General features: G+C 39.6%; 1 protein-coding gene across 1 annotated transcript; it reads right to left on the reverse strand.

Annotated features, from left to right (window-relative positions):
• Positions 1-1,746: 1,746 nt before the first annotated feature.
• On the reverse strand, positions 1,747-26,577 carry LOC106566939 (T-box transcription factor TBX5-A). The gene is made up of 9 exons (XM_014135616.3): positions 26,197-26,577; positions 25,130-25,302; positions 24,387-24,481; positions 22,510-22,629; positions 20,922-21,069; positions 13,954-14,106; positions 8,608-8,699; positions 5,729-5,961; positions 1,747-5,555 (listed from the first exon to the last, which is right to left on the reverse strand). Exons 2-9 carry the CDS (start codon positions 25,271-25,273, stop codon positions 4,966-4,968), a joined length of 1,575 nt encoding a protein of 524 aa, XP_013991091.1. The 5' UTR covers positions 25,274-25,302; positions 26,197-26,577; the 3' UTR covers positions 1,747-4,965.
• Positions 26,578-26,679: the final 102 nt, after the last annotated feature.

Genomic DNA, 26,679 nt, shown 5'->3' on the forward strand with positions numbered 1-26,679 from the left:
AGCACAGCCCCTTGGTGAGATGGAGCTTCTCTCTCTCTTTACAGGCATGGAGAGCCCTATGACACTGTGGACTGAGACTGCTGTCCAGGGGCTGTCAGAATAGGAATAGCTCCCAGTTTCGAATGATGCCTCTGAAGCTGCTACAGTTTGGCTCGGGCTGTCTTTCCAAAGCAGATGTGTGTCTCCAAAACGAGATGGATTTGTTTCTCCCCAAAACCTTGCTTTTTGAACTGTTCCATCTATCTTTGGCGAACAGCGTTTCAGTAAAGCTTAATAAAGTAATCCCTTGCTCGTTTTTCTCCCGGTAGGAATGCTCTTGTTCTTGCGCGACCCTGACTGTGATTTGTTTTGGTTTCACATTTAAGGTTGGCTAAGGCCATGACTCCCTCTACGCTGACTCTACTGGTTCTACAGTGTTGTGGGGTCCATACAGAAATGGTTTGTCGAGATCGATGTTGAAGAACTTGACTGACCTGCACAAAGCCCTGATCTCAACCCCATCGAACACCTTTGGGATGAATTGGAACGCCGACTGCGAGACAGGCCTAATCACCCAACATCAGTACCCGACCTCACTAATGCTTTTGTGTCTGAATGGAAGCAAGTCCCTGTTATGGCTGTTATGGCACCAAAGGGTGGACCAACGCCATATGAATCCCCATGATTTTTGAATGAGCTGTTCGATGAGCAGGTGTCCACATACTTTTGGTCATGTAATGTATCATCTTGTGATATCCTCTTATACCGAGTGACACATCTATGTGCTGGGATGTGAAATGAACTGTTACAGGTTTTGGATCTTAATTTGACTTGTATTGTCACAGCAAAATAATCCTGCAGCAACAGGATTTGAACGTTTAAACCATAATGTTACTTGATCAGTGGTTAGGCTATTAGCTGGTCAAAATGAGGCTACATGAAAAGTGGATTACTGTTAATATAACTCTGTGTTTAGTGTGGATTTACAGTGAATTTATGCAAATCACGAAGCTCATCTGCACTTCCTGCAGCACAGGAAAATTCTCGGCAACAAAAGAGTGATCAAATTAAGATCCTACATCTGTATACCTCCACTAACCCTACCAAGAAAATAATTTCACATTGATTGATGGAGCTTTGCCACTCCCTGCGCTGCATCTCATTCTTTACCCGTTGCAACATCAAACCTGTCCACATCCACATTTTTACAGAAATTGTTTGTAGCATAATGAATTGATATAGCTTTCAATTAGATCATTCTAAAAACTGTGTGCTATATAGGAGAGGACACTTCATCATAAATGGTCCTGATCATGAAGTGAATTCATGTGAGTGAGAACCTTCCAAGCCTGATTTAGACTGCTCAACAACAAACTGTTCTGTAAAAGAATACAACGTGTGCATCAGGCTGTGGTTTGAAACAGTGGTCAAGGAGTGGTGCACTCTGGTCAATGTGTCCTCAATGTCTAAGGTAACCGGTCAACTGCACCCAAGGGGTTGACTAGAGGGTGTGAACCAGCACCACACACACAATTTATGAGGGGCTCAGAGGGGTTGGCCAGACAGCAGATCTTTAATCCTCAGGATTATCAGTTGAATCAAGAGATGCTGGGGACAATTAGGCACAATTAGTTACTGCTGCTACCTACACTGTGATGACAAGATTTTCAACTTGTTGCTTTAATACAAATGATGTGTATGTAAACAAAGGACAAAAAGCATCATCAAAAAAAGAGGTCAAATGAGAAAAGACAGAATGCTCTTAAATGTATTGCAAGTATTCTTTATTCTATTTACATGTGTGTTTATTTACAACAACGTAATCCATCTCTCTCTCTCTCTCTTAGACTTTTGACAACTAAATTAATGTCCTGATTTCTAAAGCAGTATGATTAAAAAAGAAAATAAATGGAGCCTAAATAACAAAGTAACAAAAAGAACAGGACCGAATAACACGTTTAACTTTTGATACCACAGGAGCAAGTTGATTTAGAATATGGGAAAAAAATAAATACTATTGACAAGTAGCATTCTATCGACTGCAAGTAATTCAAAAATAAGTCTTTGTACATTCGTCAAACTCACCTTTAACATATACCATAACTTCCATATATTGGCAGAATGTATGTATTGATGTGCATGTTTAGATCGTGTATAATCTCTGCAGTGACCATGCTTTTATATTATCATTGTTTGTCATTAATAATCTGTGCCTCTCGTCCTTTACATTCCACAATGTTAAATGCATCATATATACCATACATATCTTTGTTGTTTGCTCAGTTTGAGTTTATGACTGTAGTCATGGGAGAAGTGCCAATTGTCGAAGCATAAATGAAAATATTGATAAACAACACATTTGCCCGGTACAACATGGAAAATAAGTCAACTAATAAAAATAGGATAAAATAAGTTTTTTTAATATGCAATCACCTTTTCAGCAATGCTGGCTTCAATCTATTATAAGGGCAGTGTCTGAATGAGAACTATACCTGCTATTTGAGAAGGTTTCTTGTTCCTTAGCTTTCTCCACATTACAAAATACTACAGTTTACTATAGAATACTACAGTACTAACTATATAATTCTGCAGTAAACTGTAGTATACTGTAGAATACTATACTACACTGTAGTATCCCACGATCATGAGTAGTACTTACTATAGAATGTTGTAGTATACTGTAGAATACTATACTAGACACTGTAGTATCCCTCGATCATGTGTAGTATTTACTGTAGAATTTTGTAGCATAGTGTATAATACTATAGTAAATACTAAAGTATTTAATTGCATATACCCTTCCCATTCCCCTCCCCATATCCCAATTTGTGCCACCCATAAGTGAGAAACCTACATTCCAAGTATAGACCATATAATGTGTTCCCTTCAGGTTATAGAGAAGAGCAGGACCTCTGAACTATCCGTTCAGACCCCAGTCGTACCTACAGGTTGTGGAAAATGTGGCCTTTTAATATTTCTCTAGTTGGTTTACTCTTGGAAAAATCCTCCATTTCTATGTCAAAGATAATAAAAGAAAAACACTATAGTAAATACTACAGTAAATACTACAGTATACTACAATCTGCAAAAACACTACATTAATTACTATAGTATATACACTAGTTATTTTACTGCAGTATTTATACTGTAGTTAACTGTAAATACTACACTATACTACAGTGAAGTTGGCAAAAACATTAGTGAATATTTTTAGTATTCATGCCATAATATACTATAGTATTTTTTCATGCGGGTTGTTGCAGGCGAATACTGGGTCCATTTTTCACACACTGTTCCTGGACTTACTGCAAATAACAAACTGTTTCCATGTCAAAGTGTGTGTTGCTACATGCCAGGGTTAGAGAGGATATCAATACACACTTCCTCTACAGTACATACTGTCACTTGCATATGACTTCACCAGTATACACACTTGTATCTAAGGACAATTTTTTTCTGCTATAGTATTCAAACTAATGCAGACCAATGCAATGTTTTTTGTAAGTATCTAGTATGTTTTCTACCCTTAGAAATGTTGATTGACAAATCACCCATTAATTCAACGAGTACTTTTTTCAAAAGAGCCACAAAAAATAATCATATCCTCTGAATGTCTGTAGAACGGTTTTATACTGAACAAAATATAAATGCAACATGTAAAGTGTTTCATGAGCTGAAATAAAAGATCCTAGAAATGTTTCATACGCACAAAAAGTGTGTTTCTCTCAAAATGTGTGCACAAATTTGTTTACATTCCTGTTAGTGAGCATTTCTCCTTTGCCAAGATAATCCATCCACCTGATAGGTGTTGCATATCAAGAAGCAGATTAAACAGCATGATCATTACACAGGTGCATCTTGTGCTGGGGACAATTAAAGGCCACTCTAAAATGTGCAGTTTTGTCATAACACAAAATAACACAGATGTCTCAAGTTTTGAGGGAGCGTGCAATTGGCATGCTGACTACAGGAAATTCCACCAGCGCTGTTGCCAGTGAATTAATTGTTCATTTCTCTACCATAAGCCACATCAAGTTGTTTTAGAGAATTTGGCAGTACATCCAACCGGCCTCACAACCGCAGACCATGGGTAACCATGCCAGCCCAGGACCTCCACATCCGGCTTCTTCACCTGCGAGATTGTCTGAGACCAGCCACCTGAACAGCTGATGAAACTGAGGAGTATTTCTATGTGTAATAAATCCCTTTTGCGGGTAACAACATATTCTGATTTGCTGGGCCTCGCTCTCCAGTGGGTGGGTCTATGCCCTCCCAGGCCACCCATGGTTGCTCCCCTGCCCAGTCATGTGAAATCCATAGATTTGCGCCTAATGAATTTATTTCAGTTGACTGATTTCCTTTTATGAACTGTAACTCAGTATATTCATTGAAATTGTTGCATGTTGCGTTTATTTTTGTTCAATATAGAAGGTAAGCAGTTCACAACAAAAAACCCAAATAAAATGAAAACCGGGGGGTGTTTTTTTTTCACAAAATGTTAAATCGACAAATCTACAGGATAAAGGTAAAGGAGCTGTCTATTGGCAGCAGAAAAAAAACATTGATAATGCAACACCAATATGTAAAATACACTATCAAAACAGAACAGTTTTAAAATAGGGGTCTCTCGATGAAGCCACTTCTGTGCTTCTGTTCCTCATGCAAAAGCATCGTGTTTTAAACTTGTTTAGTTTCCTTATAAGTTTCCTTAACTTCATGGCCAATGCTTTTCTCCACCTTGTTTTGCCCATCCTCATGATGTTTGCCTTTAGGCGCAGTAAGAAGTCAACTGCAAAGGCAGTCACGCAGTTCCTCTGAGCACCAAAGTCCAATGCTCTAGGCGGTCATGCCTTATTAATCTCACGAGACTGCACTGCCGTACTGTACTGCTTCAAAAATATAAATATAGATTTATCTAAAGTCCAACCTTATCAAGGCCCTTTTTTTAATCCAACTTCTCCATCCTTTCCTATGAAGAAAGTTATTTTAGCTGCTCTCATTCCACTCTGGCATGATGCTGACGCTGTGCACTGTGTGGTACTGATGAGGCGACAGCGTGCGTGGGATCCCGTGCGAGTACAGGTACTCGTTGCCTTGGAGACCTGCGGTGGGCGACTGGATGCCTGCCCCAGGGCTACACTGGCGGCCCAGTGTCTGGTGGGCCATGGGGCCCTGGTACATGGCGTGGTGGGCTTCGCCCAGCTGCGTGGAGGCGTGGCTTGCCACCCCGCTCAGTCTGGACACCAGGGGCCCCGAGGTAAAGTGGGCGGAGAAGTGCTGGTAGGGCAGCCGCTCCATTGGTTGCATGGAGGTGACTGAGCAGCTGCCATAGGGCGAAACACCGGCCCAGGTGTTGCAGCTGATGTCCTCCAGGCTGGGGACGGGCTCAGCCCCTTGGGAGGCGCTGGCGTACATACAGGCCTGCCTCTGGCCAGACTCGGTCCTGTAGGGCCCCCCGGGCAGGCCCAGGCTCTGTGGGTAGCTGACGGGACGGTAGTAATGGTCGTCCTCGCTGGAGGAGCTCTCCAGGTAAGCCTTCTTGTAGGTGTGCTCTCCTGAGTGACAGTCATCGTCCACTACAGACAGACAGGGAACAGTTACAGTTGCAGTATGTACACATACTGTAGACTAATCAGCTGAGCAAAACAATTGATATATTTATACATTAGTAATCAACTATGTTTTCTGTTTTTTATGCTTCCAACAACCCATCCCATTGGCGTGCATATATCATGATAGCCTGGCCCACCTTTCCTCTTGATGCAATGGTAGTCCTGGCTGTGCTCGTGGGGGAGGGGGTAACAGCCAGACTGGGGCAGGAGGTCCTGTGAGGTGCTGGTGACCCCATTCTCACACTGGGTGTACTGGGAGGCCAGGCCACTGGGGGTGACCATAACCTGCACCTCCCCACTGAACGGGCTCTGGCCGGTGCCCACCCTCTGGCGCACCGTACTGCGAGGTACCACTGGGTATTCCTTAGTGCTGCCCACACACACACACACCCCACACACACACACACACACACACACACACACACACACAGACAGACAGGGTTACGAAATTATCATAACACTTATCGTACTGTATGCTTCTTCAATTTACACTGAGTGTACAAAACATTTGGAACATCTTCCTAATGTTGAGTCGCTCACCCTTTTCCCTCAGAACAGCCTTAATTCACCGGGACATGGACTTTACAAGGTGTAGAAAGCGTTCCACAGGGATGCTGGCCCATGTTGACTCCAATGCTTCCCACATTTGTGTCAAGTTGACTGGATGTCCTTTGGGTGGTGGACCATTCTTGGTACACATGGGAAACTGTTTAGCATGAAAAACCCAGCAGTGTTGCAGTTCTTGACACGGTCAAACCGGTGCGCCTGGCACCTACTACCATACCCCGTTAAAAGGCACTTCAATATTTTGTCTTGCCTGCCAATTCACCCTCTGAATGGCACACATACGCAATCCATGTCTCAATTGTCTCAAGGCTTGAAAGAATCATTGAACCTGTCTCCTCCCCTTCATCTACACTGATTTGAAGTAGATTTAACAAGTTACATCAATAAGGGATAATTTCATCTGGATTCACCTAGTCAGTCTATGTCATTGAAAGAATGTTTTCTACATAGTATATATCACCACCACTAGTACTACTACTACAACTACTATAATTACCATTACTAATAGTAGTGATTATTAAAGGCCCAGTGCAGTCAAACGTGATTTTCTTGTGTTTTATATATATTTCCACACTGAGGTTAGAATAATACTGTGAAATTGGAAAAATGTTTGTGTAAGAGCTGTTTGAAAAGACGGCCTGAATTTCAGCCAGTAAATGAGTTCATAGACAACTAGCTTTTTGGAACTCTTTTTCTTATTTTCTCAGTTTTCTTCCCCATTCAGACCACTCCAAGACAGTACAAGAACAATTCTTACTTGAGAAATTGCCCTTTGCTAAGAAGCTATTTAAAAAATGTTTTTTTTTACCATTTTAATTGAAAACAATCACTGTAAGGTACTTAATTGTTACCCAGAAATTATTTGATGTTGAGATAAAAATGACTGCATTGGACCTTTAATCATCACCTACTTATCCTAAATCAATCATCCTAATTATCTTTAGTATTTGTTCATTTATTTGCATTCATCATGGTTTTTCACATGCAAAAGAAGATAGATATGTTACTTGAGAACTGCCCCTGACCTAAGTCATTAACCATGGCTGACTTGTATACACTGTCTCTTTCATCCAATGATCTGACACTATACCCTTCTCAATACTAACAAACCACACTGACTATCAATGAGTCACACCCACTTAGGATCCACTGAGAAAGTGTTCGGGAGGATTAGTTTCCAGTGGAAAGAAAGCCATTTATTCCAGTTCCATTAATCTAGAGGATCTATGAATGGACAATTTTTGCTACTTCTGTTTCTTTGACTGTTTCTTTTGAACCAGTGACCTCATCTTGCAATAAGCTCTCCCTTGGAAATATTAACCAAGACCAGATGTGCTGAGCTTACTGTACTTGGCAAGACAGGACAGTGGCATGTCGGAGTTATGGTGTAGTTTGGCCTTTGGCCAATTGAAATCAATTTACAAATGTCTATACAAAATAACTATCCCACTTATTATCTTGTGACATAAACCAACTTAATCAACATCTGACTGAGATAACCCAATATTAAATATACAAAATAGATTTGTGAACACCCCAGTGATGAATAAAAAAATGGATGATGTGTGCAGGTGAAATTGTTTTGGAGCAAAAGGACAAACATCCAAACCGTTCTGTCTTCTCTCACTAATTCCACTATAAAATTAGCTAAATGTGTACTATCACCTAATGTGGAAAATCATAGTCAACCAAAACGACCAAAATTAGATTCACCTGCAGTGGCTAATGAGAGAGAACGTTCTGTTCTCCCATTCCAAATAAAATGTATGGGAGGCAAAGTGTCACTTGCTCATGGTCAACCAAACTCCTTTAACATTTTTCTCAGATTTAGGAATCCTCTGTTTGAAAGCCCTTGCAATGCCTTTGTTGGCCGATCTGGGCAAGTTTCAAACCAGATTTTCATCTTTGAAAATGTGTTTTCCACACTGTGTGGACGCATGTGAAAGTACTCATCTGGAATGAATATGGAAAAGAGTTATGTGGTCGATGCCGCTGCTGGACCAGCCATATCATCAACGCACAGACGACTGGTAGGAATATCCCTCCTGGTAAAGAGGGAGATGTCGCTAGTTCAGAAGGCCCTGCCAGATCAGCCATAAAAAGCCCTGGGACATGAAGACTGGCCCCTGCTCAAGAACTACACTTACACAGCTGGGGAGAGGCAGGCAGGGGTGGTGGGTCTCACTGAAAATAACATTCATCTGGTTTGCATTTCACTGATTCAGGGATTACAATGGTGCTTGTGAAGTGACACTGTGATTAGAATGTCAGTAATCCTTATCTAATTGTGGTTTCATTGTCTAATGCATGCTTCCAGTTTACCATATAGTGTGATAAACAACCTCTAATGATGGTAATATTGGATTATTAGAGTTAGAAAAGTCAACCACTGAATCAAAGTTTAGCCATTGGCGATCATGGGTCTCTTTGTGACTGTGATAGGTCCTACCTTTGCATTCTGGACATCCGGTGGAGCTCCATGTCATCACTCCCACGGAAGCCTTTGGCAAACGGGTTGTTCTCTATCTTAAGTTGGGTTATCTGCAAAACAGAAAGCACATTTTTCATACATGATTGAACTGTCAATTAGCCTACAATATTATGTAAAAAGAAAACGTTGTATCCCAATGCCATACACATTTCCTTTTTCCTATATTCTGTGAGACGGACTTGTTGTGTCCTTCAATGTCTATAGCAGGACATCTTCACTCAAAACCAGCGTCTTCACCCTCCCATGTGGAACATCATAAAGCCTCAAGATGGTTTTAGGATGAAACACTGGACATAGGTCCACACACACTTGGTCACTAGTTGTATGACAATCTTAACTTTTCAAATAAGCACTGAAAAGGGAAGAAACCTCACAAACGCATTGGCATGATGGGCCTACTGTAGTACTTGGTTGCTGTGCCCCTGGTTTAGATATTAACATGTAGATTAAATTACCATGTGCTCAGACCATTAAGCATACAATTTAATTCTGAAAAACATATTTCATTAATTGAATGTAAATATGAAAACTTTCTATCATCTAATATTAGCTTGCTGTACTATACAACTCTATAAATATTAAAGTGGATCAGGCTACAGATCTAAAGTTGATGCCAGAAACATAATTTCCCATGGAGCTATATACTGTAAAAGGTCATTAGTTCTGCCAACACTTTTTTTTGTGTGGAAACCTTTGCCTGGAACCATTCGAGTAACCCAACTCAAAGTATTTCAGTGTTCAATACTTAACCATATATGGTGATGTCCCTTTCTAACGTCATTTTTTAAGTTGTAAAATACTTAACTGTTTTTTGGTTTTGTGAACTTTTTGACACTAAATTGCATTGTTTTCTGAACTATAACTTTTGAAGTTACCTGAACAATCATTTTTGTTGTAGTGAACATATACATTTAGGGTCCCTTCTGCTTAAATCATTTACCTTCGTTACAATTTGTTTCAAGTGTAAGTAGTTCTGATTGGTAATTTTGAGTGATCGTGTCTTCATGTTTAAAATGTGTATCTATTTGAAGATTTCTTATTTTAACCCACCTTAGCAGGCATTGTTGAGCACAGTACTCATTCCTCTAGCAGTAAGTGGAGGTAGAGCTGTAAGCATTACAGTACTCATTCCTCTAGCAGTAAGTGGAGGTAGAGCTGTAAGCATTACAGTACTCATTCCTCTAGCAGTAAGTGGAGGTAGAGCTGTAAGCATTACAGTACTCATTCCTCTAGCAGTAAGTGGAGGTAGAGCTGTAAGCATTACAGTACTCATTCCTCTAGCAGTAAGTGGAGGTAGAGCTGTAAGCATTACAGTACTCATTCCTCTAGCAGTAAGTGGAGGTAGAGCTGTAAGCATTACAGTACTCATTCCTCTAGCAGTAAGTGGAGGTAGAGCTGTAAGCATTACAGGATGCTACATATACCTCTCATTAACCTTGTCGATGGTGGGAATGACTTGTCTCAATATTGAACATCAATTTGTCTGATGGTTTTGATATGCGTTCATCATGATCAATTACAACTCAGCACAACATACTGCTTAATACTATTTTAGAAATATCATTTTCTTTCTTCAAACATGCATACAACATTGTGTAGAGGTATCATAAAGTGTAAACATTTTGAATTACCCACAATCCTCTAAAAACAGGGCCACATGGCACTATTAGGAATTCATAACTTGCAAAAATTTAACAATTATACATCAGAACAACACAGATAAATCAAGTGTTTTTTACTCAAATATCAATGTCTGACTAGTACTTTATTATATTAAGTAAAGATGTAAAACATATTGAAATCAAGAAAGGACAACTTATTTAATAAATGCCAGATTGACTTTAAAACCTTAATTAATCATAATTTGTAAAAACGAACTAGATTAGCAGAACACGAAGTTATTTACTCAATAATAAACATTACTAAAAAATATTAAGTGATAAGAAATCGTAATGACATATGAGTTAGTACGATTTGAGTTTTAATGACCACTGGATACATTTTAGTAGACACTACTCAATTTCTTTAATGAGTTAAGCAGTTTCTTTTTACAGTGTAGAGAGCAAGTAGCCCATCTAGGAAACAATTATATTATTTTCCAGATTGGACCAAAGCCATAGATTTTGGATAATGGATAATGGAATGAAGTTCTAACAGCCGCCAAAATGACGATTTGAGATGAAACAGAATGCAGGGATAGCCCTCTAGCAGGGCAGGCGGTTTCTGGCAGGTAGGCCTAATTAGTTGGCTGTCTGTTGTGTTTCATGCCTCACAACAAGACTGGATTTTTGTCCACGCGCTGGCTCTCACTTTCTACGAAACCTTGTAAAATATATCTCATTGAGACATACACGTTTTTAGCTTCTCGTTAATGCACTGTGCGTTTGGCAAAAGTCTAGATTTTCTTTGGGAAGCAAATGTAGAATAAAGTGTGGATAATAAAGGAGTATGGGGGTATTGAATCTTACCATATTTCAACAACATGATTCTCAAAAATGATTTCTCAAAAGGTAACTAGCCTATTAAAAAAGCAATCCGTTTGAAAAAAACTGTTGGTGGTACAAAATGTTTGCAAAAATGACTTGTAGCCTACACATGCTCAACATAAGCCTAACTGATATTTAATCGCTTAATATCCCTATCTAATTGTAAGCCAATTAGGCCTATGCAGGATCATTTAAGGTGTTTCAGGTGAAAAGGCCTACGAATTACAAAGGGGACATGAAAAAGAATGCTATCTTCAAATTTGAATAGCATAGTAAATGCAAAAGTTAATGGCACGAAATGTTAATGCAGGTCAACCAGGTTACATACAGTATATTTACACTTGGTAGAATTCATACCAGACTATACAAATGTAGGACTTTTTCCAAACTGAGCCCAAACGTATAAATATTGTATAGTGTGCCGTTGCATAAAAGCGCCATGCATGAACTAACCATGTTCGTGTGAAAAAAAACTACAAGCCTGGGGTGACAGTTTCCTAACAATTCTGGAGACATTTATAGGCCTAAACACCCCGTTTAATACAAGGCAAGTTGTTACCAATGCTGGGTTGTTAGATAGTTTACTTGCCTTGACTACCAAGGATAGCAATCATGACAAACATTCACTCATAATAGGCTACTGCATTTGTTTATCAGGCATTGCATGTGATAGGCTATTTGGCTGTTGGAGGCCTATGTACCATAATGCAACTATCATTTTTAAGAGGTAGCCAATACGTTGAGATTCATAGGCCTTGGCCCAGTGTTTTCTGTAGGGCTGTATACAACTAACTCATTTGAGAACAGAAGATATGAAAGGCGAGTTGTTCTCGAAATAGTTTATTCAGAAGGAAATGTTTTCAATTCAAGTATAGCTATGGGCAAGTTTGGCCGTTCTGAATAAACCGTTAACAGGTGGTGCGTGTTCCCCCAAAAGGCATGGCATGATAACTTTCTCTTAGCTTAATTGGCAGATGTAACATTCTTTGATTAGGTATTCGTGGTAAAAGTTGAGGAAATCAGAATAGAGTGTTTGTCTGGAAGTCTGGCAGGCTCTGGTAGCCTAATAATAATTAGCCCATGTTGCATTCTCAGGAGCCCTCAAACTCCCTGAATTTAATTAATGGTTTCTTCAGAGTTTCAGTCATTTGGACTTCCTGTTTCTCAGAGTCTTTGGGAATTCGGATTGGCTCAGGACACATTAAGGGTCCTTACCCCCTGCATATTCCCTCTGTCCGACAGTAAAATGTGACTCAGACATAGTTAAAAACGGATGTTAAACGGACGCAGAAATGATTGGGCAACACTCCTAAGATTATGTGTAGGCCTGGTCGGATTTTGAGGAAAATGTAATCGTTTGATATGATTTCTATATGTCTTCTCTTTGTAAATAAACGTTCCAATGCGCAGCCAAAATAAAGCGCATGCAACAGGTGGTTGTAAATGTTTGAACGTTCATATAGGACAATACCACACTACACTAATGAAAATATACCCACTTTTGAATTTAAAACTTACTTAATAAGTAAATTACAACATTTTAACCATTTATCTTCCAGGGATTTAAGTGCAGGTTTGTAAATAGAATATGCCTATATTTTTCCTAATGGTTTCATTTCAGTCTGAAAATATTTTGAAAATAATTTATATAGGCCTACATCACATTTTAGTAAATAATAAATTAAAGTGAGGAAGTTTCTGATGAACAAGCCTGAGCGTACCATGGGAGAAGGATTGTGTCCAACCATAACCATTAATTGCATAAAGACGAATAAATATTATTAAATGCTGAAATGCTCTTAATTCAGTGACAAAATTGCACTTGAAATATATTTTTTTTTAAAGAAACAGTTAATATTTTCGTTCATGTGCGAACTCATGTTCGAACCTGTGAATTATTAGTCTACATTTTCATTATACAAATAAAATAAATGCACGCATAAACAGATTTTTTGTAATCGATATTCATCACAATATATTCTATTTCGAGATTTATTGCAGTTTCGGGCAACAAAAAAAACAAGTTGCTTTAGGCCTATTTCTTACAGGCTATATATAGGCTAACACCTACATTTTCTCTAATATTATAAATAATATGCCTAGTAATAATAATAACTGTTGTAGCCTGTTAATAATACACTATTTATAAAGCCTGATCATAAGAAAGCACATATAAGCATATAATAAAACGTTCAAAATGTATGGACGTTAAACTTACGCCCTGAGTCTTATCTGCAATCCGCATCATTCACTGAAATGTAAAGAAACTGCACCAGTTGAAATGTCCTAACGTGTCTTGAGGTCGTGCCTTGTCCAATATTTCGGACATGCGGTTTTCCCGACGAATATACTCACATCTGTCAATGATCTGAATATGATATCAGTGATAATCAGACGTGAACCTCGTGTTCTGCCGCTGCTCACAGTGACATAGACCTACGTTAGACTCCATTTGTAGCGAAAGGATACACTCCATCCGCTTTATTATTCAATCTTTGATAATCAGCTCATTCATCAGTTTTCAATCTTCCCGTCACGTCTTTAGCAGCAATGTGTGACTGCATTCTGATTTCGATTTATCCATGAAGTGATTTTATAGACTATATGTGTTGTGACGTTGTTACTTTTAATTGAGAAGGCAAGGGCAATGCAACAATTCGATTTCTCTATATGCCAAAAAGTTTTCATTCGTTCTAAACTGATTGTAATTAGGGCCTATACACTTATAATGCAGTGGCATATTCACACCAATTTAGGCTATTCTTACATACATACTACCACGGCGTAAATATGTCCAAAACCGAAGGTTTAGGCCTACCTTATGGTTCTGGTAAGATGTTACCGCAATGAAGGCAGTCTCGGGGAATACGTGGGTACAGAACGCCGTGTTTTTGGAGCCAAAGCCATTATTTTCATCCGCTTTCACGATGTGAATCCTGGGTTGGTATTTATGCATGGAGTTGAGGATAATCTGAAGAGAGAAATGTATTCCATTAAGGGCCTTTTGTATTTTGACAATTTCTCCTGAGAAATACCCTGATGCATAATCCCACCAAAACCCAAATTCTGATATTATCAAAATCACATTCAGATAAATCCAAACCCATTCAAGACAATGAAGATAAAGACAAAATATTATTGCTTTGAACAAAAACATACAAATATAAAACATACAACGTATTTCATAAAACCATGAATATACCAATAGGCCTAATCATAGCAATTCCGAAGAGAAAGCATGTAAATATATTTGACGATAGAATTTACAGTCAAAATCTAAATGTGTGCATAGTTTATATGTTGCCTAACTCTACAAGCCCATCACTGAAGGGTATGACAGTAATACATTCAGTAATAAATAAATACATACGTACAACACAACGCTGTTTACATTACATGATCATGCACATATGTCAAAAGAGATGAGTTCCCATTGTAACACGTGAACATCTTCCCCTTCCCTGCTTTTCCCCTGACCCCTGACCTAGTTTGTGCCAAGTGATGACTACTACCACTGGCTAGGCTGGCGACATTAAGACGGCGGTCCACCCAGTTGAACTTGAGCCATGAACTCTTCTCAGGCTTTAGTCTTAATTGGTCTGACATACTATGGAGTCATGGGCATCAGCCGTGAGCAATCCAATGGTTTTTAATTTCATTACATTTAGAGATAACAAAACAGTGTTTTCCTCCTTCACCTCCTCAGGAACCTCTGCCCCTCGGTATTCCTCCTATCTGTTATCTGTAGTTTTTTTGTGCCTTTCAAGCACGCTGCAGAGAAAAGGGAGAGGATGCGCTGACTACAAAGACATGACCTCAGTGGATTCTCACAATCGATGGAACAATTTAACCTCAAAATAGAGAGTAAATTGGGATCCACTGTGAATTTTCCAAAAGCACCTTGATAGTAGGTCAGTGTACAATGAAATTGATTGCCTTCTAAACAACAATGGGTCAACGTCTTTCAACAACCAACACTGGAAATGCATTATGACTCAGGTTGATTTTCTACATGATAATACAATGGGTCAAACCTGAAGTATTTTTGAGGTCTTATAAAACACTGAATCAGATAAATACTGTGGGAGAAACAGGCCCAGTCAACCCCGACTACCAGTGTCGTTGTTACAGCCTGAATTCAAAATTGATTAAATATTTGTAAAAATCTGACTCATACACAATACCCCATAATGACAAAGTGAAAACATGTTTCTAGAAATGTTTGCTAATTTACTGAAAATAAAATACAGAAATATCTAATTCAGATAAGTATTCACACCCCTGAGTTAATACTTTGTAGAAGCACCTTTGGCAGCGACTACAGCTGTGAGTCTTTCTGGGTAAGACTCACAGCTGTGAGTCACCTGGATTGTGCAACATTTGCCCACTTATTATTTTCAGAATTCTTCAAGCTCTGTCATATTGGTTGTTGATCATTGCTAGACAACCATTTTCAGGTCTTGCCATAGATTTTCAAGTAGATTTAAGTCAAAACTGTAACTCGGCCACTTAGGAACATTCACTGTCTTCTTGGTAAGCAACTCCCATGTAGATTTAGCCTTGTGTTTTAGGTTATTGTCCTGCTGAAAGGTGAATTCATCTCCTAGTGTCTGGTGGAACGCAGACTGAACCAGGTTTTCCTCTAGGATTTTGCCTGTGCTTAGCTCCATACCGTTTCTTTTTTTATCCTGAAAAACTCGCCAGTCGTTAACGTTTACAAGTATTCCCATAACATGATGCAGCCACCACTATGCTTGAAAATATGGAGAGTGATACTCCCTAATGTGTTGTATTGGATTTGCCCGAAACATAACACTTTGTATTTTCAGTACTACTTTAGTAACTTGTTGCAAACAGGATGCATGTTATGGAATAGTTGCATTCTGTACAGGCTTCCTTATTTTCATTCTGTCAATTAGGTTAGTATTGTGGAGTAACTACAATGTTGTTAATGGCAGCATCACGGTGAAACCCCTGAGCAGTTTCCTTCCTCTCCGGCAACTGAGTTAGGAAGGATGCCTCTATCCTTGTAGTGACTGGGTGTATTAATGCACCATCCAAAGTGTAATTAATAACTTCACCATGCTTAAAGAGATATTCAATGTCTGTTTTGTCGTTGTTGTTTACCCATCTACCAATAGGTGCCTTTGCGAGGCATTGGAAAACCTCCCTGGTCTTTGTGGTTGAATCTGTGTTTGATATTCACTGCTCGACTGAGAGATAATTGTATGTATGGGGTGCAGAGATGAGGTAGTCATTCAAAAATCATGTTAAACCCTATTATCGCATACAGAGTGAGTCCATGTAATTTATTATGTGACTTGTTGAGCACATTTTTACTCCTGAACTTATTTAGGCTTACCATAACAAAGGGGTTGAATACTTATTGACTCAAGCCATTTCATATTTTCATTTGAAAGGAATTTGTAAAAATTTCGAAAAACATAAGTTCTCCTCTCTGTGTAGGCCAGTGACAAAAAAAATCTACATTTAATCCATTTTAAATTCAGGCTGTAACACAACAAAAGGTTGAACATGTCAAGGTGTGAATATTTTTGGAAAGTATTCAGACCCATTGACTTTTTTCATTTTTTGTTACGTTACAGCCTTATTGTAAAATGGAATAAAATGTAAAAAATCCCAATACCCCATATTGACAAAGTGAAAACAGGTTTGTAGAAATTTTTGCAAATGTATTAAAAATAAAAAACAGATATCTTATTTACGTAAGTATTCAGACCCTTTGCTATGAGACTCGAAATTGAGCTCAGGTGCATCCTGTTTCCATTGATCATCCTTGAGATGTTTCTACATCTTGATTGGAGTCCACCTGTGGTAAATTCAATTGATTGGACATGATTTGGAAAGGCACCTGTCTATAAAGGGTCCCAAAGTTGACAGTGCATGTCAGAGCAAAATCCAAGCCATGTGGTTGAAGGAATTGTCCGTAGAGCTCCGAGACAGGATTGTGTCGGGGCACAGATCTGGGGAAAGGTACTAAAAAGTGTGTGCAGCATTAAAGATCCACAAGAACACAGTGGCCTCCACCATTCTAAATGGAAGAAGACTCTTCCTAGAGCTGGCCGCTCGGCCAAAATGAGCAATCAGGGGAGAAGGGCCTTCTTTAGGGAGGTGACCAGGAACCCGATGATCACTCTGACAGAGCTCTAGAGTTCCTCTGTGGAGATCAGAGAACCATACAGATGGACAACCATCGCTGCAGCACTCCACCAATCAGGCCTTAACGGTAGAGTGGCCAGACGGAAGCCACTCCTCAGTAAAAGGCACATGACAGCCCACTTGGAGTTTGCCAAAAGGCACCTCAGGACTCTCAGACTATGAAAAACAAGATTATCTGGTCTGATGAAACCAAGATTGAACTCTTTGGCCTGAATGCCACACGTCACGCTTGGAAACCTGGCACCATCCCTACGGTGAAGCATGGTGGTGGCAGAATCATGCTGTGGGGATGTTTTCAGTAGCAGGGACTGAGAGACTAGTCAGGATCGAGGGAAAGATGAACGGAGCAAAGTACAGAGAGATCCTTGATGAAAACCTGCTCCAGAGCGCTCAGGACCTCAGACTGGGGCGAAGGTTTACCTTCCAACAGGACAACATCCCTAAGCACACAGCCAAGACAACGCAGGAGTGGCTTCGGGACAAGTCTCTGAATGTCCTTGAGTGGCCCAGCCAGAGCCCAGACTTGAACCCGATCAAACATCTCTGGAGAGACCTGAAAATAGCTGTGCAGCAACACTCCCCATCTAACCTGACAGATCTTGAGAGGATCTGCAGAGAAGAATGGGAGAAACTCCCCAAATACAGGTGTGCCAAGCTTGTAGCATCATACCCAAGAAGACTCGATCTGTAATCGCTGCCAAAGGTGCTTCAACAAAGTACTGAGTAAAGGGTCTGAATACTTATGTAAATGTGATATTTCAGTTTTTTATTTTTGTATAAATTAGCAAACAATAAAAAAAACTGTTTTTGCTGTGTCATTATGGGGTATTGTGTGCAGATTGATAAGGGGAAAAAACAATTGAATAAATGTTAGAATAGGGCTGTAACGTAACAAAATGTGGAAAAGGTCAAGGGGTCTGAATACTTTCCGAAGGCACTGTATCTTCACATTCACCAATCCCATCACAAAGCCTTCAATGGAGGTTGGTTGGGAACTTCAAAATAAATTATGAACATCAGCGTATATCACTTGCACTGCAAATGTACAACTTACTGACTAGGTAAAAATCTGTCGTTCTGCCCCTGAGCAAGGCAGTTAACCCACTGTTCCCCGGGTACCGATGACGTGGATGTCGATGAAGGCAGCCCCCCACACCTCTCTGAATCAGAGGGGCTGGGTTAAATGCAGTAGACACATTTCAGTGGAATGAATTCAGTTGTACAACTGAACGGTATCCCCTTTTCCCTTTATCTGGCTAACAGATTCACAATGATACAAACCACTGGGATGATGATTTACAACATGTAGATAGAAGACAAGGTTACAATTAACTTCCACGTCTGTCATGTAACCTATACACTACTGTGTTCATTTCTTACAAAACAACAACATGAAGCACAGACACACATGGTTCCCTGTCTGTCTGTCTGTCTGTCTGTCTGTCTGTCTGTCTGTCTGTCTGTCTGTCTGTCTGTCTGTCTGTCTGTCTGTCTGTCTGTCTGTCTGTCTGTCTGTCTGTCTGTCTGTCTGTCTGTCTGTCTGTCTGTCTGTCTGCCTGTCTGTCTGTCTGAAGGGGCGACCAGAGTAGAGCCGACCAGACCACCCACTAGGCCTCCAGCACACGCCTGCTCTGCTGCCTGGCTCTCTGCATCTCCATCCCCCCGACTCTGTATGATAGTATTTAATGATAGTGAGGGATCACCCAGGGTCCCCTGCGGCAGCCTTTCAAGTTCCTCCACATCAGAGAGCTTTCTGAAGACTTTGGATTAGCAGAATTTGTACACCATCTATTGCTCATCTCACACTGCCATTCGAACATAAACAGTGAGATATCCACAACCCACCCAGCTGGACGAGCGCACCAGCACCAGCACATTTTGGAGATGATGAATAACGTGGAAAAATGTTTCGCAAGTCTAGAGGAAGATCAAAGCCATAGTTTAGGCTTGTGATAAGTGTTGTGTTGGATAAACCGTAGGTGCTAAGTTGAAAATGGGTAATCATACTGTATGTTTATATGCATACTATTGGTATCAGATAGAAACGAAACGCTCAATTAGCAACATGTAACCCAAATAGCTGAGATTATACCATCTAAATTATTGAGAATAAGAAACAAAATATATAGATAGTCATTAAAATGCATGTTAACATTGACCATATACAATTAACTGTAGAAATCTATCATAAGAATATCAGAAATCCCTTCAATAAACTCACATTCATAGTCAATTCTAAACATACAGTAATAAAAAACATGAATTTCAACCAATGGAAATGGTTTCAAAACGCTATAGGAGCCACTGGTCTATAGCAGCATGCTCTCTGGTTGAAGAGGTGAGGTCCTGCTCTGCTCTGTCTAAATTCCAGACCGTTTCAGGTCCCTCCTGGCTCAAGCTACCTCACCGACATGTTTTAGCTCCACGTCCGAAGCTAGTAATTATAAATCGTCTCAAAGTTATTTCAACCAGATGGACCAACAAGCTGATGGAATATTTTTTGGGCCCGGCACCAGTATTTCATTTATGAATCCCATGGTTCTTCCTGTGCACGAAAGAGGGCAAGCCAGGAACCACTGCAACCAATCAAAAATGCATTCTGGCCGCGAAATTTACAACACCGCTCACATTCCAACTGAACTGAGCTCCAATTTCATTCTACTAGCTGGGTTTTGGCAAGGCAACAATCACTATCAATTCTCACACACCGTCAATGGAGTCATGTGATCAGGCAGAAGATAGTGCTGTAAGTGATAGTCAAAGAGAGTAAAATCGGGCCTTTTACTGACTTCAACATATGCAAACAATACAAAATGATTTCCAGTCAACATACTCCCTACTACAGCGATCATCAATGACTACAAGTCGCTATTAAATCTGTGACTGATTTTGTGCTGACCTTTTATAGTGTTACGGTTTGCACCCAGTGTGTTATGCTGAAGTAATATCACATATTTGCTTCACTCTGAGCAGAAAGAGTAGGTTCCACCAACTGCAATTCTTATCAGCTTCATACAATTAGAAGTAACAAGGAAGTGACCAATATTGACACTTTCCTGCCTGTCAAAATTCAAGAGATGGATAGAGGAAGTTTATCACTTAGCTTTCTATAATTTGTTATTGGTTTATTTGTACATAATATACTTCCTTTTTTCAAGTTATATAACAACCACTATTGTTTTTTGGTTTGTCAACTATAGCATGGGGCCGTTGTTATGTCCTATACGGGATATGACTGTTGTATTGTATTTTATTGTAATCTGTCCAATCCTGCATTCTCTGTTGAGATGCGTAATTTGGCCAAAATGTCACCCACACCCCCGAGCCCATAAAATCTCTAGCCAAGATCACCATTTTTAACATCGAAGCAAATAGATGATGTAATTGATGTTTTGTTTGCTGTTTTGTTTCCGACATGGATCACAAAATCTGGGGTCTTGGGAGTTCATAATAATAGGTCGATAAAAGGAAAGAAACGGATACCATCTGACTTGTAGTCTGTACTAATGCATGCAGATGCTGTGTTAATCATTATAATCCTTTACGAAATTCATCAAGCATCTTGCAGACAAAGCCGTAACATATGAAGAGTTAAGTAACACATACGTGTCCAAAAGGATCCAGGTGATTATTCGTCAGTTTCAGCTTCTGGAAAGAGACAAGCTGCCTCATCCAATGCGCTCCCGTCGCAGGAGAGTCCGGGTGAACGTAGAGCCTCCCGGGCATGGCAGGTTCGGCCTTCCCGGTCACGGACCTGAATCACAGCACCAAAGTCAGCGTTTTACACTCAAATCACAGCTAAATGATCCCAACTATAAATGGTACGATAGGCCTACGCTTATGTGAGCAGATAAAAGCGACCTCTAACCTACAAATGTGTTCCACTCATGAAAAATACTTTCTCACAATTAAAATATGCTGTTTATGAAAATGCTTAGGCTCCCTTTCCCTTTTTATCGGAAATAGTGGTTTAGCCTAATATGTAGCCAAGGCTTCTTCGTAATAAATTCAGTTAGGCTATTTGGAAGTAGGCTTGGGGTTTGTTCCAAAAGTGGAGATTTTATCAAGGTTATCCAGTTAATTAAATTTAAGGTTTGAGAAATGCCTTTAGTTGTAGCCTAGCCTATAGTTTGTAATATTGTCCGCGTAGGCTATAGCCTAATATAGCCTGTACTCTCAACCCGTTGGAATAAGAAATACAAAGTATTGTAAAAATGGCAATTGCGTGACAATAATTAAAATATTATTTTTTATTTAACAGCCTATATTAAGTGTGTCGTGCTACGTGGACAGTTGGGTTGGGTCAGCCTAATTAGCATAATCAATAACCTGCATTCTACTTGACACGGGCGAACATTATTTTCTTACAGTAACCTCGGCTACTTAGTTCCACAACATGCGCTGAACGGATCATTATCTGCGGTATTCTCCATTGAAAACCACTGACCCAACAAGGCATTCTTGACCAGATGGACATGACACTAACAACTAGTGTTGTAGGCTGTGTTTCGCTGATGGTAAAGATTGTATTTCAGAGCTGTCTAAAGATATCTACACCCTCACCAAAGGAAACATCAACACAAATATGAGTTCATTAATTCGCATAAACCAGAACAACTCCCCAGCATTTGCCAAGGATCCCCCTATTCCACACGGAAGCTATTTCTTCTTCAGAATTGGTAAACGTTTAGTACTTAGGCTAAAGCTGCATATCTCAAAACATCAACGTTTTGAGACATTTGAGCAATAATTAATAGTTTGCTAAAGAACCAGTAAATGCACTCGAACATAATTTGAGCCATAAATCTTAGGCCAACCTAATTTCAATAAAAAACCTTTTTAGTCCCAAGATTGATTATAAATCTCATTCCAATGTGTGAAGTATAATGCTTTATTTACATAAACTGGATACGACCTAATACTACAGTTTCCTTCTATCTATATGCATTAGCCTGATAGCTATAGAACCATATGCTCCTGAAATGCATTGTAAAGTTATTCAAACTCAGTAGCGTTGTTGCACTCTGCAAACAGAAAACACCTCATTACACAGTGAAACATCCTGGATCAAAAAATAGGCTACATATGATATGTTCATATCTTGTATACAGGTAGGCTACTTATTGTCATAAGGCTGTGGACATTAGCTCTGATGCGATCCCAGAGGAACTTTATTTGTAAAAGTCTTACACACCATTTATTATCAGCGAATTTGTAGCGATGGTCGTCCGCAGGCACGACATCCATCAGGAGTATGTATTTCGTTTTAGGGTTCAATCCAGTGACCTTCACTTTGAAGCTGGGAAACATTCGCCTGCAAATGAAACAATATAGTTACACAATGTAAGTGCATACATGAATACATTATGCCTGCTATAGGCTATTGATGATTGAAGTTATCGTATACTTCCTTAAGGACATTTCTGATAATTTACAGTCTATGCTATCACATTTATGGACAAGAGTCGATATTCAACTCAATTGAATATCAATTGATTACCTCCGAAATCACACTGTAACATGCAATGAAATTATACGACCTGACTGACGCACAGTCGTTGCATAGAAGCCCACAACTTGTTCCAAACTTAGCAAGCTTAAAATATCAACATATGACCAACTATGCATACACTGCACGTCTTTTGGGGTGGGTCAGGGTGTGAACCCACTGGTTCACAATGCATGTATATGCTATCAACGTCAGATAGCCTATGCAAAACCAAATGAAAGGTAGAACAACAAACAATCAAACATAATAAAATGAAAGGGAATTAGGTAGCCTAATATATATTTTGTTCGTTTGGAAGCGACTGCATAATTTCACGCATGCAACAACTAAAGCGAATGCATACTTCAACAAAATAAGGAAGAGCGTATAGTTTCACGGTGAAATAAACGTTAGCTGCTTTTGCATCAAATGCGTCACTAAAACCAGATGCATGGTAGCCTGCACATGCATTTTCATACGTGCATATGGTCAGAACTTTTACTCAAGTACCCTGATGAAATAGGGTCTATCGGGTTGGAAAAACGTCAGTAGTCAGTGAGTGGCTGAGAGTATTGAAATTGCTCAGGAAAAGATGTCGCACACCGATTGGGATCCAAGCCTCCAGGCCTACAAGCTGTTTCTCAAACGGGTGACCTGCCTGAATAAAGAGGCAGCCGCGAGGTGATGGAAAGGGGTAAGGGCTGGTTAATAACGAGGGCGGGAGGGATAACGTCTCAAGCCAATAACAGGGGAATGAATGGACAGAATATAAAGACTGCTTTATGCAGTTGAGAAAAAAACACGAACGTAGTGCAGACTGGAAGGATATTGAGACATAGCTGAAATGAATAATAAATAGGCTACCTAAGAGCCACAAGACGATTTGTTAACATGAGCAGAGACCACCGACCATCATGCATATTCAAGTTCACACTAAGTTGAGGTAGAAGAATATCTCAACCATATTCCGTGAGAGACTCTGAGCAGGACAGAGCCTACTTGCCGTGTTGGCCTTTTTGTCTTGAAAAGTCACTCGATAATGCTTTCAATATGGCAAACGTGAAGAATATAAGGAAATAATAAATAAATAAAAAGTAATATCATACATCCAATTTGGAAAAAGAGAACAAAATGGTGGAAAAAATGACAGGATTAAAATAATTGAGGATATATATATGCTATAAAGCATTTTCGTGTACATTTATCTACCCAAGGGCTAGTCTCAAACCGACTATATCCCTTTAGATGTATTTAGGGAACTATGCCGTGGTACATTGGTAAAGAATGAAGTGGAAATACAGTAGGACCTCCCCCCAGAAAACGACTACAGCATCAGTATAGCTATCACTATTGCAACACAAAAAGATTTGTAAAAATCAATTTCCTCCGTGGACATAGGTCTACAGCAATTGTATGGACGACATAACTTTTTCAGACAGCGCTGTCAAAACTAAAACCACTAAATGCTGACCATTTTTATTTACAAATAATGATTAAAACATAACCTCACATGCAATTGTATGTTTCTCAAACGTATTTGCCTAATCCGTTAATGCCAGTGTAAGCAGTCGTAGCTCTCTTACCTTCCCGCTTTGGTGATGATCATCTCAGTCCCCACCTCGTGAAACTTCGCCCACAGTTCCCTCTCGTGGAGGTACACTTTTATCCCCTCCATTCCCTTCACAATTAGACAAGCAAAAGGAATATCAATATTACTTTTCTTGCAGTGGAGACCAATTGGTAAGCTTATTTATCCCAGTTAGCATTAGGCATATATGTCATGTCATTCATACAGGATAAATGTTGCACTGTGGTATAAATTCCATAATAGTTTAACAAAAACCTAGACATAATATCATTTCATTTTAGCCTACTATTCACATTGGGCTACCTCGTGAAACAATAGGCTACTATTATGAAATAGTATACCATCATTTTCCATTAAGCCTATTATATAACTAGCCTATAAATTCTGTGATTTGACTATAAATAGGCAGATAATAAAATCTCACAAAGAAAATACAATACAATAATTGCAGCACTAGACTACGATAACCAACTACCAAGCGATTAATCGAGTTGATTGACATGATAAATTCACGAAACTTTGTAGCCTATCGGCTATAGCTCAAAACAATGGTAATTCTACGTTTTTATGCACACTAAGGTCTGAAAAGATGGCAGTGCACGTACTTCTCTTATGAGTCGTTTACAGATATCCATATTTAATACGTAGGCCTAGATACAGGTCCAGAGCAACACCTAGGCAGTGACTGGAGACTTGAGACCTGAAGTACATAGGCTCAAAATAGAGTGTAAAGCTGACCTGTTGAATATATGTCGTCTGGGAGGATGGAGATTTGCTCGAAGTTCCATTTTGCTTCTCTGCTTTACTCTCAGTGTGTAATTCCTTTGACTCTGACCGGCTGGGCGAATTTTGCAGTCCAAATGTTTCATTCTGGTCTGCCATGTCTGGAGCTCCGGAGACCAAGGCCCCAACTGTCAGATCGAAACAAAAGCGCATTTCAACCTCCCATTCTCTGTCCTGAATATGCGCATAACTTTTTGATGTGACATTAGCCGTCTTTAATGAGTTGTAGGCCAAAATAAAATGTAGCCATCATTAGACAACATGCCCCCCCCCCCCCCCCCCCCCCCCCCCACACACACACACACACACACACACACACAGTTGCTGGTAACAAACAACTTATTTAGGTAAATTTTGTGAATATATTAGTCAATATTTTTCATTAAAATATAACTTAATTACCAGTAAAGATAACTATTAATAAGGATAAGGACTTTTTGCACTGTCTTTATTCTTCTAATACATTTCACCTTTTGGCCTCTTTCAAGGAACAAATGACGTGCGTTTCATTAGAACTGATAGCCCACAATAAAGAATAATATAAAGACTTCAATAACAGCACAAATGATCACAAAACAAATAATGATGAAGGCTACTTGTAAAAAGTAGGCTAGGCTATAATGAACATACCAATTGTGATATATTCATAGCAAGGACACCACTCATTGAAGGTTTCTAAATTCGATGATGCTGACATTGTTCGTATTTGTAGGGAATCTAGACAAATAGTCACAAAAAATATACATTCGGGACAGATCCTGCAGGTTGTGTATTCCTAAAATGCCAATGGAAACAAAAAACAATAGCCTACCATAGATGGTGTTGGTAACAACCATCACTGCAAAACATATACATGTATTTGTGGGCATAAAAAACAGAGAGCACGACGTGGCTCCATGCAAAAACAGACTATTTTCTTCCACTACGAGGTCCTACACTAAAATGAACTGCGATAACAATGACAATAGTGAACCATTGACCACCGGAACGCGGAATACTCCGCAAAGTAAAAACGGATTTACCTTGTAACCAGATACGTCACTTTCAATGTCGTGAAGATATGGCAGAGCAGAGGTCGTTTCTTCAAAAATGCGAAGTGTTTGCGAAAAATGTCCACCCAATTCAATGTATAATCCCAATGTGTAGCCCGAAAAGGCTATCCAATATCCCCATGGATTTTCTCTGTCTTCAGTGCAAGTCCAAATGTACGAAGACCAAGCGAAAACGCGCAGGTGAAGGAAGATTCAGGAGTACTTTACTGTACATTTTAGAGTCGATGACCGTTGTTCGGGAAGCCTTCCCTGGTGATAGCACATAGCAGTATAGCAAGTTTACAGAGGAGCAGAGCCGTCACCACCTTCTCCCCTCCCTCCTCTCACTCTCTCTCTCTCTACGCACCAATGGCCCACAGTAGTACGCGTTATGACGCGGAAGCGCTGAGTCTGTGACGAGCAGCGTAGGCTTGTTTGGGTTGTCCTCTCTGCATATCCAGTGCCTGAACAGCA

The sequence above is a fragment of the Salmo salar genome, chromosome 01 (genome assembly GCF_965601325.2).
Source record: "Salmo salar chromosome 01, fSalSal1, whole genome shotgun sequence".
Classification (NCBI taxonomy): Eukaryota; Metazoa; Chordata; class Actinopteri; order Salmoniformes; family Salmonidae; genus Salmo; species Salmo salar.

Excerpts from the sequence above, each read along its gene's own strand:
- LOC106566939 (XM_014135616.3), bottom strand. The coding sequence starts at position 25,273 with ATGGCAGACCAGAATGAAACATTTGGACTGCAAAATTCGCCCAGCCGG. Across the intron at positions 24,482-25,129 it reads AGACGACATATATTCAACAG|GGAATGGAGGGGATAAAAGT; the intron begins GTCAGCTTTACA and ends CTAATTGTGAAG. Across the intron at positions 5,556-5,728 it reads CCATTGCATCAAGAGGAAAG|TGGACGATGACTGTCACTCA; the intron begins GTGGGCCAGGCT and ends GTCTGTCTGTAG.